Source organism: Kryptolebias marmoratus, linkage group LG15, assembly GCF_001649575.2.
Source record: "Kryptolebias marmoratus isolate JLee-2015 linkage group LG15, ASM164957v2, whole genome shotgun sequence".
In the NCBI taxonomy this organism is placed as follows: domain Eukaryota; kingdom Metazoa; phylum Chordata; class Actinopteri; order Cyprinodontiformes; family Rivulidae; genus Kryptolebias; species Kryptolebias marmoratus.
Window position 1 is genome coordinate 7,068,589 of NC_051444.1, and position 12,670 is coordinate 7,081,258.

Genomic DNA, 12,670 nt, shown 5'->3' on the forward strand with positions numbered 1-12,670 from the left:
TTAATAAAAGCTTTATGATCAACATAAGAAAAAGTTATCGCGTTTAGATTCACAACCTCCTCACATTTATCAGATTAGAGAATGTTTATAGCAACAAATTAAAGTCCACTTTTCTCATTGTAATTACTGTAATGTTGAAAGGCCACAGGGGGCATTTTATTTTCTGTCTGAATTCTCCCCTCCTTACTGAGTTGTATTTTGGTGCGTGACCAAGAGCTTTGTGGTTTTCTCGACCTCATGGGACCAATTCCCATTATTTGCTTGACTATGACCCTGTATTATGACCCCCCAAGTCTCTCATTCTCCAGAAGCCCACTTTTAAATTGCTCATCTAATGGCGACCTGCATTTTTACTCGACCGTAATGAATGTTCCAATTACGCTGAAAGGTGATGGGGGCGATTTTCCTATATGATAGAGGAAGTGATTGGATCTCGCACAGACCTGTGGTCACCAACTTGCTGATGGGAGGAAGCTAAGCCTCCACTCGTGGTAATGCACCCTCTCAGAGCACTGCTGAGCCACACATCAATGAGGTGGCTATACAGAATTAAGTGCTTGAAATAAATTTATTCATTTTGGCAGAAATGTGTCAAATGACCTTTCCGCTTCTTGTTAAACGCGGTGCACATTACTCCAGAGAAACGCTCCTGTTGTCCACACTTGATAAACCCACCTCCTGTCTGCTTTGTCAAAAGGAAAATGGTAATTAATTGAAATCATTTCCATGTGTAAGGTTGTGCAGATCCCTCCTTAAGGTGTGTGTCAGTGGGTCGGTTTGGAGTGGAGTCAGGTGATAAGAACTCTGGTCATACTGTGCTAAATGACTGCCAAACCTCCATAAAACCAATTCAAGGGCAGATGAGTATGAGGGCAAGGAGTAGTAGGAAAAAAGGGAAAAGCATTGTCCCCAGTGAACTGCATTCTGACAGCAGTAACGACAGTCACTATCCACAGAAATTGCAGTGTTTTGGATCATTCAAGGCTGGGCACATTTTTCATTTTCCACCCCTTTTTTCCTTTTGATTAAAAGGTTGTGGGAACTGAAGAGTCTCCTTGGAGGTGGCATCCTCCTGCTTGACTGAATGTGGGGCATTTCACCCAGCTTTGTGCACAAGTGAGGAGAGCTTATCCTAATGCAGAGGCTGCCTGTCTGCCTGCCAAACGCAGACATGCCTTTAAGAGGGGCCATACATGGTGTTGATTAGTTTTACTGAGCGGGTATGCAGAGACCAATAAATTAAATATGAATAAATTAAAAATGTACTCTAGCAGAAAATTGCTTGGAAAACAACCACCTCCCCATTAAAATATGTATAGTAATGCCTTTTATGTGAAGTAACTTGGGATTAGATATCACTGTAAATTAACACACCATCCAACCGTAGTCAAGAACTTTTCACTTTTAACAAGGACTTATAAAAGAGGTATTTACTCCAGTGTGTTCAGTAATTAATTTGATATTCAAATGAGCTTACAGTATGAATTATAATTGCAAATATCCTAAATAAGAGTAGTTTTAAAAAAGGGGTAGTGTCAACAAAGATTGATGAGGCTTGCTTTGAAATTGCCATCTGTTTCAAATGTTTACTTGACGTGAACCCAGCCCCTCCCTGTTTTTTTTTTCTTTGGAAATAGAGGCATCATGGGGTATAATGGATCATGGCCATGTGAGTCTGTTATTTTTTATTTGTGTGTGAGTGGGGGGGGGGGACTAGAGTGGTGCAACACACACACACATCTCTGCACACAATGCAAACACTGAAGGGGATCAGGAACATCAGGATGTGTGCTGAGCACCCACAGATAACGTCTCTGCAACATTTCCATGACATTGTAGCTGTGTTGGCTCATTACCACAATGTCACAGTGGCAGTGAGAGGATGTTGTGTTGGGGTGAGGGCAGAGGATGGTGGGGAGGGGGTCAGCTGCAGGTATCGGGCCTCTGCAGATGAGCTGATTAATTAAAGAGAGCTCTATTAAGGTTATTGAGATGCAGCCTCCCCTCACCCCCCTTCAAACAGCCCACTCCTCAGTGGATAAAGGAACATGAAGCAGTAAAAAGGGGGGGATGCAAGAAAAGGGAAGCATCCTTGTCTTTTTTGAGATTAGCCAGGGCGCGCCCACTCCACACGGCCCACAACCCTCACCACAAGTGCTTCTTTGCACCCCACCTTTGCCAGAGTGACACTCTCTTCAGGCTCCAAAATGAGGCTGCAGAGTTTTAATCCTTTCTGCCCATCATCCCACCCACCCTTACCTCCATCTGGAGCAGGGCTGGAGGGAAAGGGGGAGGGGTGAAAGTAGGTGGGTGGGGATGAGGTTGAGTGGGGGGTAATCGCATCCCTCGTTCCATCCCGAGGAATTTTCTAATTTCCTTTGCCTCCATGCTTTGTCCCCAAATTCACGCCCCTTAACCTATCCACCATGCAGCCTCTCATCTGCACCCCCACCCCCCACCACCGACTTTTTCTCTCTGTTGTTCTGGCACACAAAATAAACAAATAACTGAAGACTAATGTTTGCTTGCTGCAACATGAGCTGAAAGTTTATTACATCTTCACTGCGTGCTGTGAATATATAGGAAAACACAGATACGTTCACATTTTTCTTGATATGTCTCCTGGAATATCTTCAGCTCTAAACCATTCACAACCGTTACTAATATATCCCGGAGGTCATATTTTGCATTTGTTTTCCAATAATTAATTACAAATATGGTGTAAGACAATGAGAAATATATGCAAAAGTCCTATTTCTGTTTGGAAAAAATTTGCCTAAGACAATGTTTTATAAATAGGCTTTATGCAAATCTAGTGTGGAAGTCTTAAAGGGGATTTATCTTAAAATTATTGTCGTGTGCATGTGTTTGTTTGTTTTTTTTAATTTTATTTCCCAAGTTATTTAAAAAATTACAAGACAGCACTTAAAAGGAACCATGTTTGATTGATTTATTTTAACTGAATGGTCCATTGAGGTGTAAGCATACAACATATTAATTAGAGACAGATTACATGGAAATCACAGTTTTTAATGGGCAGTGGCTCAAGCACTCAATTCTAATTACACATCCTCATGCTCAGAATTAGGTAGCTTTAGGTACAGCTCCCTCCTCTCAGATTAACTCCTGAAAATGAATTCAACAACTAACTACAGCTCCATCTGCTGTTTATAGCAGTCTGAGTAAACCACAGTTAAACAGTGCTGCATTAGAGTAATGGTCTCTTTTGGCAAGCAGCTTTAATCTGAGATAGCCCGTGTCATTAGTACACTCTCACGAACTCTGTTTTACAAAACACAAACATTTAAAAAAAAAGAAAAAAGCAGACTACATTCTCACATGAGCACTAAAACACAAAGCCTGTGCACGAACATGGGCCCCATTGTTGGCACTCATTCACTTCAAGATGCAAATGGGTGAATTTGAAATTCACCCTCTGTGTGTTATGCTTGGATACTTTAATGTTGTATCTATGCTGGGGATTATTCTCTCTACAGCGGAAAAGAAGAAAAAAAAACCTGTGCTTGAATGGCAGTGCCCTCAAAGTAGCTCCTGCTGCTTTCAATGGCCTCCAAACGAGATTAGACCCGCGGCTGCCCTCGGTCCCAATCCTCTGCATTTAGACGGAGCGGAACCAGCCTGTGTGACAGTCTTTCTGTTTTGACACCGAGTGGGTGCAGTTACTGCATATACAACGTTTTGGAATTGAGAGGTCAGAGCCAAGAAGAGAAAATCCCTTCTGCTCACGTTGGTTTTTGTGAATGATATCCAAAATAATCTTTTGTATTCTCTGTATTTAATCTGTGCAGTTATGAATACAATGACAAAACAAAAGAAAAAGCTTGTAAGTTTATCATTAAATTCAGTAAATGCAACAGATTTACTTTTACGTTTGTTTTACATTTGGCACGTTAATTTTTTTTAATTTTATTTTTATCTATGTATCAATAAGTGGGGAACAATTAAAAAAGAAACAAACATGTAAAGCGTAGTTTAACTACAAATATAAATAAGGAGATAACATTAAATAATAACAGGATTTGTGGCTTGTAATAAGTAGATGACTAACACTTTATGAAGGAATGAGTTTTTGGCTGTTTATTCACACTAAATAGATCTTAAACGTCGGATAAAAAGCAACAGTATTCTCCGACAAACTTTTACTGAGGGGTTCTTTTTAAAAACGCCTGGCTGCAGCTCAGACTGAGGCCTTTTGGTTTGGCACAAAGCGGTGCTGCTCAGGATGAACCCTGCCAGGTGCAGAGGTTTTGGTCTTTTTTTTACTACTTTCACATTTACTTATGTGGCTCATTTATTTGACACTGCAGCTGCTGCTTAGTCTCTGGCCAGCACAATTAAGGCTGAACAGTCGGTACATTCAGCCTTTTAGTGAAAAAACAAACAAAAAAAAAGCACTTTACTGTACTCATTCAAAAGAATGACAAAATACTATGCACGTATTCTCCATGCCAACTTTAACGCCATCTCTAGTTTGGTTTTTACTTTCTCACATTTTTTTGTGTCGTATGGTTCTTTTGTTTCTTTTTCTTCTTTGTGTTGTTCTGATTGATAACTGGACTCTGAAGTAGCTGCAGGTTTGCAGAGGACAGTCCTTCTCGGCTGCTGGAGGAATGTCTCTCCTCCTCTGCCTTACTTAAGTCAGAGGTCGGTTTCTGTCCTGTACGGAGGTCCTTCTTGTCCTGAGGTCTGCGCTGTTTTGCACGCAGCTGTACTGGATGTTTCCCTCCAACGTGGGACTGCAGGAATGAGATTCAGATTCATCTTACATAACCGAGTTAACTACAACATTCATTTATAACAGCTGCATGACAGCACTTTTACTAACACGCTCTTTAGGAGGAAAATCTGGCACCACCTAGTGGTAGACAGAAAAACAGGCAGTATGATGGAACAAAGGCCCCCCAAAAAACAGTTTAAAATCCACAAGGTATATTAGAAATTTGCAGTTTGAAATCAAAACCCTTGCATTTAAGATATCCAAACTCCTAAAAATGATAAATCCAGTTGTAGACAGTTAAATAAATCTGTGAAGTGTTGTTGTGTCAGTGTTGGGTTGATGACTTGAACCACTCTTGTTGATCATTATTCCATGATAATAGAAAACCAAAATAATAAAAAAGATATTATTCTTTACCTGGTATCAATAATCTTACTTAATTAAAAGGGCTAAAGCTATTTTGGCTCTTACAGTGAACATTAAAGGAAAATATTTACTTTTTTTATCCTTTGTATGCCTCTTCAACACTGAGATTAAAATGATCAGGACTATTTACATCAGGCTTTTTTTGGCATGAAAAAAAGATAATTTAAAACTTTGATCAGATTTACTCCCAAATTGTTCAATACAAATACTCACACTGAAGTAAATATAAACACATTCAGCTGATCGTAGAATGCAACCTGAGCTCTTTAGGTAATAATATTTTACAATACAGTAATTATAAGTTTGCTGAAAGTGCCAATTCATCCAGGTAATGGATAATTAAAATTTTACAATCAATAACTATTACCACACAGAGTGAGTAATATGTTTGCAGAAAAAAACAAGCTATAGCTTATCTTACTTAAACACATTCAGCACTCAAACAGATTAGAAGATTCTCAGGAGTCCTAAATTTAAAAATGCCAGGCAGCTGATTGTGAGGACCAAATGTTAAACTGAACAAACATCCAGTACCGTTCTGTTGGCGGTGGAAGGTGTACAGGAGCTGCTGTCTCCTTCAGGACTGAGCTCAGCACCGCTGCTGTTTGTTTTTGATGAAGGAGTCAATAAGGCCAGGAACGGCTCCAGTGTGTCCTCAAAAGAGACGAGGGAAGATTCCTCCACAGTTTCTGTTGAGAACGATTTTAAACACCAGCATGAAGCTGCCTCACTCAGCTGTACTATATGATAAACTAACACTGTACTGTACCTATAAGAGCAAAGAACTGTTAATGTTTTGGTGAATATTTTGGAAAACAATAATGATGACCAAATTAATTACACATGAACATTTTTCTCCTGTACTTAGGCCTGCATTATTATTCTGTTTATAATTTTGTTTTTAAACAACCAAAGAAAGAAAAAAGCTCATTTGGGGCAACCTGAATGGTTACTACTGTGTAACACTCATTTGGGAAGCAAGAGTAATTGTTCTATTTCCTGTGTTTTAAACATATTGTGATGTTTGTTCTAAGTGCTCGAACAAAAGGCAAAAAAAAGAAAACTCTTTGCACAGAAACCCTCCAACTAATTACCTTGTAAAGTCTGTCCTCTAGACCTCAGATGGAACTCTACCATTCCTGTGAAGTACTATTTTGTAATAAATTGAATTACTTTTAATAACAAATAGAGAAAACAGTTACCATGAAACACTCCATCTTCTTTTAAATGAGCTCATGATAAATTAGAGTTTTAATAAAGTTTTAAAAGTCTGGGTATTTATAAAACCTTTGAATTTGCGTGACCTGCCCACTCCAAAGGATGACTGGGAAAATCTGCAGCCCTAAAAAAAAGACATTAAAACCTTTTTGGTTTGAGACTAGCGAGGTGTCCCTTTTTTGTTTCTCACTCAGTGCTAAAAAAAAAAAAAAAAAAAACATTAGGCTTGCATAAATACTTAAAAAGTATTTTTTTCCTTTGATGTATTTTTCAGAAATCTTTTATTCGGTCACTGACTTTAATTATTACATTAATAAAAAACTTTGGGTTCAATACTAATTTCCAGCAGTTCCTTGAGAGTTTTTGTTTCTGATTAGCTGCTTGGTGTTTGTTAAACGTATGTTTCAGGACACCTCAATTATAATACTTTACCCATTCAAAGTATAATAAACTGCAGCTAACCGGAGCTGTAGTCCTAAAACTTCATGTTGCCAGTTACTGTAACTCTTTGACTATTTGTTCCAAAGATTTCAGATTTGAGCTTAGCTATTACTCTCTTTGTGCTCCATGTAGTGATGCATCATCTCCAACGCATTGGACGGGCCAGAAGGCACTCTAGTGTCTCCCTGTTGGACAAAGCCTCCCATTAGAGCTCTTTCTGTAACTCACGTCAATTTCTGAATGCAGATAGAGAATTTGATGCCTCACCTGAATCCAGGGATTCTCCAGCAGTAGAGGAGCAGGCATGCGGTATGCAGGATTTGGCTTCAGAAGGCGAGTCAACAGATATTTTGCTGTTGAGACAAACTTGAGCCAATCAGTGAGTTAGTTAAAATCTCAACTCAATGTTTTGCATTTTTTAAAAGTAGGACTGAAGATAAACTTTCACCTGCATCACTGACATTTTCCCAGATGGGTTGATCAAACTGAACTTCCTTGGTCATGATCTTCCTTAGTAGTCTTTCCTTAGTTTTGGAAAAAAAGGGAGGTTTTCCACACAGCCTACAGGGAGACATACTGTAGCTCAGCAAGTAAGCATACATGTGAAAGACAAAATCAAATGTATGTCTACTTACAGCATATACATAATGACTCCAATACTCCAATTATCACACCAGTGGCTATAACCACGGCCACTCATCATTTCAGGAGCTGAAATGTACATATGACACACAAAAAGAACAATGCATGGCTTACTTTGACACAAAAACATGGGGGCATCAAAGTACTGATGAAAACTAGTTTTTATACATGTTTTGCTTCTGAGTCTTTTATGTATATATGATTTTATGCAGAAACTATAATTTTGGGATCATGTTTTGTCAGCACACTCAGAAATATTGTACATGACGTGAAGGAGCCAAGTACTAAATATTGTGGAAATATGACATTAAAGCTTGAAAAGGTGTAGGCATCAATTAAAGAAGTTAACTTTAAGCACATAACTCCCACAGCACAAGTCCCTCAATTTGGAAATAAAAACACAAGAACTGGGTTGGTTAAACAAAAAAACAGGTACCCTTGAATAAAAGATAAAAGTCTAAAGCCTCTGGTGTAAACAGATCATTCTGAACCCGTGGTTGTTTGAGTTGTCTACTCACTTCCAGTAAAATGGGTCATACGGATGACATACCCATGTAGATGAGCGTCCCGCAGGCCTCCGTCTGTATGTTTTCAATCCCTACGCCACTGGTCTTCACTGACATCCCAAAGTCTGCTACCTAATGGTAGAACAGCATTAAAATGTGAATAACAAATAAATATGAAGACAGGTCAGCTGCCTACAGTCCTACAGCACACCATCAAAAACCACCAACATATACTGTTTATAACGCTACAAATATATTAGCAGAATACTAACAAGATACTATAAAAGGAAAGGTTCTACAACAACTAGGTAACCAAGATTTAGCTATTTGAATAAAAAAATGCTACAGTTACATTGACTATAATGTCTGAATAAAAAACAATTAAGGCATATTTTTGACAACACCTACAACATGTAGTTGTGTTTGAGTTTGTGTACATAAAAAATGAAAATTCACAAAGAGCAATATTTATATCATAAACTAACTTTCACTTGGTTAACATACCAGGTATCAGGAATAGCTTACTTGTTGTCAGTTCACATGTTGAGCTCAGAAGATAAACCGTTTAAAAGCACTTTAGTAGTTGCAAATGTAAAGAAAGATCGGATTTATTTGAGGTGAAGAGGCAACATTTAAAGCCTTTACTAATGACTGACAAGCTAAGATAAAGTGTCCAAATGATGCTGAGTCTGGCAAAGAACCTGGGTGATGAAATGTTTTACTTTGTGTCCTGATCTTACCTTGATATCAAACCTGCCATCATCTTCATCAAGACAATTCTTCACAAGAATATTTTCAAGTTTCAAGTCCCGGTGTATTATACCTGTTTAAAAGAAAAAAGAAAAAGTAGAAAAATATTTGGTTGTGAAAAGGAATTTATATATATATATATATATAAAATTCAGCCATTGTGATTTCAAATACTTAATGGTGGCAGTTAACTGTACAAAATTAGGTGTTCTAATCAATATTTATATTGGCATTTTTAGAATAGCAATTGCTTTTTATAATGAACACTGAGTAATTACAGAGCTTGGGAATCTTCAGTAAATCAACAATCATGTTCATAATGACAACAAAGTTTTATGTTCTTGCTGGAACAGCTCTTTTCTTTCACCCTTAATTAAGCTGCTTTTGTTTACTTATCTTAACTACTGAAAAAGGTGTGAAATGATTTGAAAGACATCAATATCAAGTACATTTTATACACATGACGATCTGTTTACCACCCTTACCGTAGACTAAAGTAAAGGGGCATGTTTAAAAAGATCTATAGAATGACTGGGGCGGAAAAATACAATTTGTGCCGGGGAGTTGTTTCTACAGCAGCGTTTGAAGCATCCAGTTATAGAATACCACAGCGCTGATGGTGTGTGGAAGGTAAACTTGACCAACTTTGTACAAAACAGACTTCAGAAAAGGTTCATTTTTTATTTATATCTAGCCCAGAAACTTAAGTCTTTTGTCGTTCATTCTCTCTGCTGTTTTCAGGCAAATAAACTCAGTTCTATGTTTAGAGGTGAAACTATTATACAGTCTGTTAATAAGTACAATAAACATGTTAGATCTGCGCTCTGGAGGTAATACTACAGTGCATAAGTAAATAAGTTTGTTTTAGAACTGTTTTCAGGTGAAAAGAAAGCGCCTGTGTCAACACGAGTCCAAAGAATCCCACATCACAAATAGGAAAATGAAAGAGTGAAAGCAGCAACTGGGAGACAGTTTCTGTAATTATTTGGATTACCTTGTGCTCGTTCAAAGTTCCTGCAGTGGAAAAATGGCTTTTCTTTTCATTGTTACTAATGAAAAGTGGGTTTTAGAATAAAAGTGCAAATCCAAAGTGCAGGTAAGAAGTCTTGGATGTGCCCAGTTCTGGCTGACAGCTAATTTTAATAATCAGAGTAAACCTGAACTTTAAGCTGCAAAACTTTCATCATTGACTGTTCAACAAAAGGAGCTTGAAATTACCTTAGTTAAAGCTACAACTCTGTATAAGTTCTATTATTCTCTGCAAAGGTGAGGAAAAGCCAGGAACACCCATTAATCAGTTTTGCTCCCTAGCTTGTTGTAAATGTGTTATTAACCAGTTGTAATAACCAAAGATTTTCTCAGAAATGTTTGCATCCTTGCAGCTGTCCTCTCACCCCCACTTCTGGCCGAGGAAAGTTGCTGGCCTTCCTGTCTGGTCCTGCTAAAGGTCTTCTTTTGTTTTTGAGAAATTAGAGCATGTTTCAGTTTAATTTAGTGGCTTTCTTCCCTAAAAAAAAACTACTTGTTTGGGTCTACCAAAAATGTAGTGACAGCTTGCTGGGAATGCCCAGCTGAAGAACCCATCAGAAGGACCTTTAACTTCCACCTCCGGCAGAGCTTCAGCTGCGTCCCAGCTGAGACGGGGGGGTCATGTTCCACACCTCTAGTGTCGAGGCTGCTGGTCTGAGCTGTGGCCTCTCAAGGTGGCCATTCTCAAGCCCAGTGGTGGACACTCAAGCTGAAGGTGTCCTATCAGTCCTTGTTAGCTGATAGGATTCCAGAGGCAGTTGAGAGATACCAGCAGGCCAAGCAGGCTGCAGCCATGGCTGTAGCCCTCACCAAAGCAAAGGCTTGGAGTTTGAGGAGGAAGCCTTGGATAGAGAATCCTGATTGGCTCCAAAAAGTTTCTGGCAAACCGTCAGGGGTCTGAGGTATTGTGTACTCTGTACTGGTCAATTGTGGTGAAGAAGGAGCTGAGCTGCAAGGAAAGCTCTCTGTTTACCGGTCTACCATATTTTTATTTAATTGGTATTACTCTGAAGAAATTTGATTTCACTATTTATTTTTATTTTTGTAAAGAATGCCAGTTTAAATTGACCATGACTGATTTATGACCACAATAAAAGCTTAAAACATACACAGGGATGAATATTATTTATAGGCACTGTATATAACGCTACTGAACAGAACTGCAGTGTTTAAGTGCTTTATGATTCAGTTGTGTATTTCTGTAAAACACAAAGCGCATAAAGTGAGCCTAAAAAGCAAATGTAAAACTAACCAAAGAGGATGCTGAACGATAAAATGGAACGTTCTGAAACAGGATTGTACACTGTGATCCCTGTGTCTGCGTTCTCACCGTTGTGATTCTTATAGACCAACAACATGCTTGTGCTGGAAAGTGTCAAAGCCTGAATGTACCAGTGCTTCTGAATCACATCATGTTTATGCAATCTATTGCTGTGATATTATTTAAGACAAAACTCTTAATCCGAAACCCAAGAACCAACCGATTTGGCAGAGTAATTTTGAATAGGCTTGTAAAGTTTGAAGTGAATAAAGTGAGCAGCTGTTGAGAGAAAAGATTAACACTCAGACAGACCTACACTAGATTCCTGAATTACGTGTGACGGTGTTACAGCACTACGTGCTCCATATTCGACGTGACAGCTGTGGCTCAGGTGCTATATACAAAATAACATTTAACACTGTTACCATCAGTTTGTTCAAATACATTACCACTTTTATGAAGGTAAGCTACTGCGTCAGCTAGACAAAATATAATTTTTCTTGTCTCATCCTCAGTGAAGACGTTTTTTTGCTGCAGCAGCTGCTTCAGGTCACCTCCTTCACACAGTTCAGTGACCAAATAAATCATCTAGAAACATCAGGAGAAATACAGACAATTTATGAGCTCATCAGTGATATTTCAGCAGGGATATAGTTGTGAGAGATGTCATTAAATGTTCCATGCGCAACACTTAGGTCCAATTTTTTAAATGTGTATGCAGTGCTTACCAAGGGTGATGTGTAGATTGCCTCAAGATATATTATGTGAGCATGATTCACTGATCTGAGAACTATTATTTCGTTTTCCACCATGGCAACCTTCGAAGTTCCTGCCTGATGGGAAAGAAAGTTAGGAGCAATTGTTTATCTTCTTACATGAACTTCTTTTATTAGTGCAACTTTTTTATTACCTAAAAAAGACAGGCCTCCCGACGGGATTTTAAATTCACTCACCGCTGGTTTGTAAACCTCCTTAATAGCCCATTTTGTCTGTGTCTCAATGTGGGTGGCTTCGTAAACCGCTCCATAGCTACCTTGGCCCAATTTCCTCCCAAACTCATAAATTTCCTGTGTGATTTCACAAAAAAGAAAAAAAAAAGTGATAAATTAAGAAATAAATAACACGGAGCTAAAACCGTAGGATCTTTTCACTTTTCAAAAATATTAAACTCTTACACCTGAATTCTGAAATGCATCCTAATTTGAAGTTTTCTGGAAGAATAAAACTGGTCTCCGGAGCTGTGGAATATAGTATTTTTAATCAACTCACAAATGATTAAGTTGCTGCTGCAGTTCGTTCAATCTCAGGTCTAATTAACTTGATTATTATCTGTGTTCATGCAAGACTGAGCACTGGCTTGCTTTGGATTTTGCAAAGAAAGCAGTCAAATTCCCTAAAGAAAGGGGGCTATGCAGTAGAAAGGTAGAGCTTGAACCTCTTCTGGTGCACATACAGTCCTGCTCACCATTATTGGCACCCCTTCATGATTTGCATAGCTGAGTGAATATCTTCATGATCATTCATTGGTTAATTCATGTCATATGTGTGGAGGCAGTCCATCACAAGTGATCTTCATGTGTGATTTGCAACAGGTGAGCCAAATTGGATTTTCATATTGATTTGCAGCAAAGGGTGCTAATACCATTGGCATGGTAAAAA

General features: G+C 38.5%; 1 protein-coding gene across 2 annotated transcripts in view; it reads right to left on the minus strand.

Annotated features, from left to right (window-relative positions):
* Window positions 1-2,773: 2,773 nt before the first annotated feature.
* stk33 (serine/threonine kinase 33) overlaps window positions 2,774-12,670 on the minus strand; it is an 18,246-nt gene continuing 8,349 nt past the window's right edge. The window contains exons 3-14 of one of the 2 annotated variants that reach the window (XM_025002511.2): window positions 12,189-12,249; window positions 11,965-12,078; window positions 11,740-11,844; window positions 11,461-11,599; window positions 8,712-8,794; window positions 8,016-8,103; window positions 7,459-7,534; window positions 7,272-7,384; window positions 7,091-7,176; window positions 6,936-7,008; window positions 5,699-5,853; window positions 2,774-4,757 (exon numbers count right to left, since the gene is read on the minus strand). In XM_025002511.2, the coding sequence (XP_024858279.1) occupies window positions 4,500-4,757; window positions 5,699-5,853; window positions 6,936-7,008; window positions 7,091-7,176; window positions 7,272-7,384; window positions 7,459-7,534; window positions 8,016-8,103; window positions 8,712-8,794; window positions 11,461-11,599; window positions 11,740-11,844; window positions 11,965-12,078; window positions 12,189-12,249 (1,351 nt within the window). In that variant the 3' untranslated portion in view covers window positions 2,774-4,499. The remainder of the gene's footprint in view (window positions 4,758-5,698; window positions 5,854-6,935; window positions 7,009-7,090; window positions 7,177-7,271; window positions 7,385-7,458; window positions 7,535-8,015; window positions 8,104-8,711; window positions 8,795-11,460; window positions 11,600-11,739; window positions 11,845-11,964; window positions 12,079-12,188; window positions 12,250-12,670) is intronic. The other variant, XM_017441020.3, reaches the window with a different exon arrangement.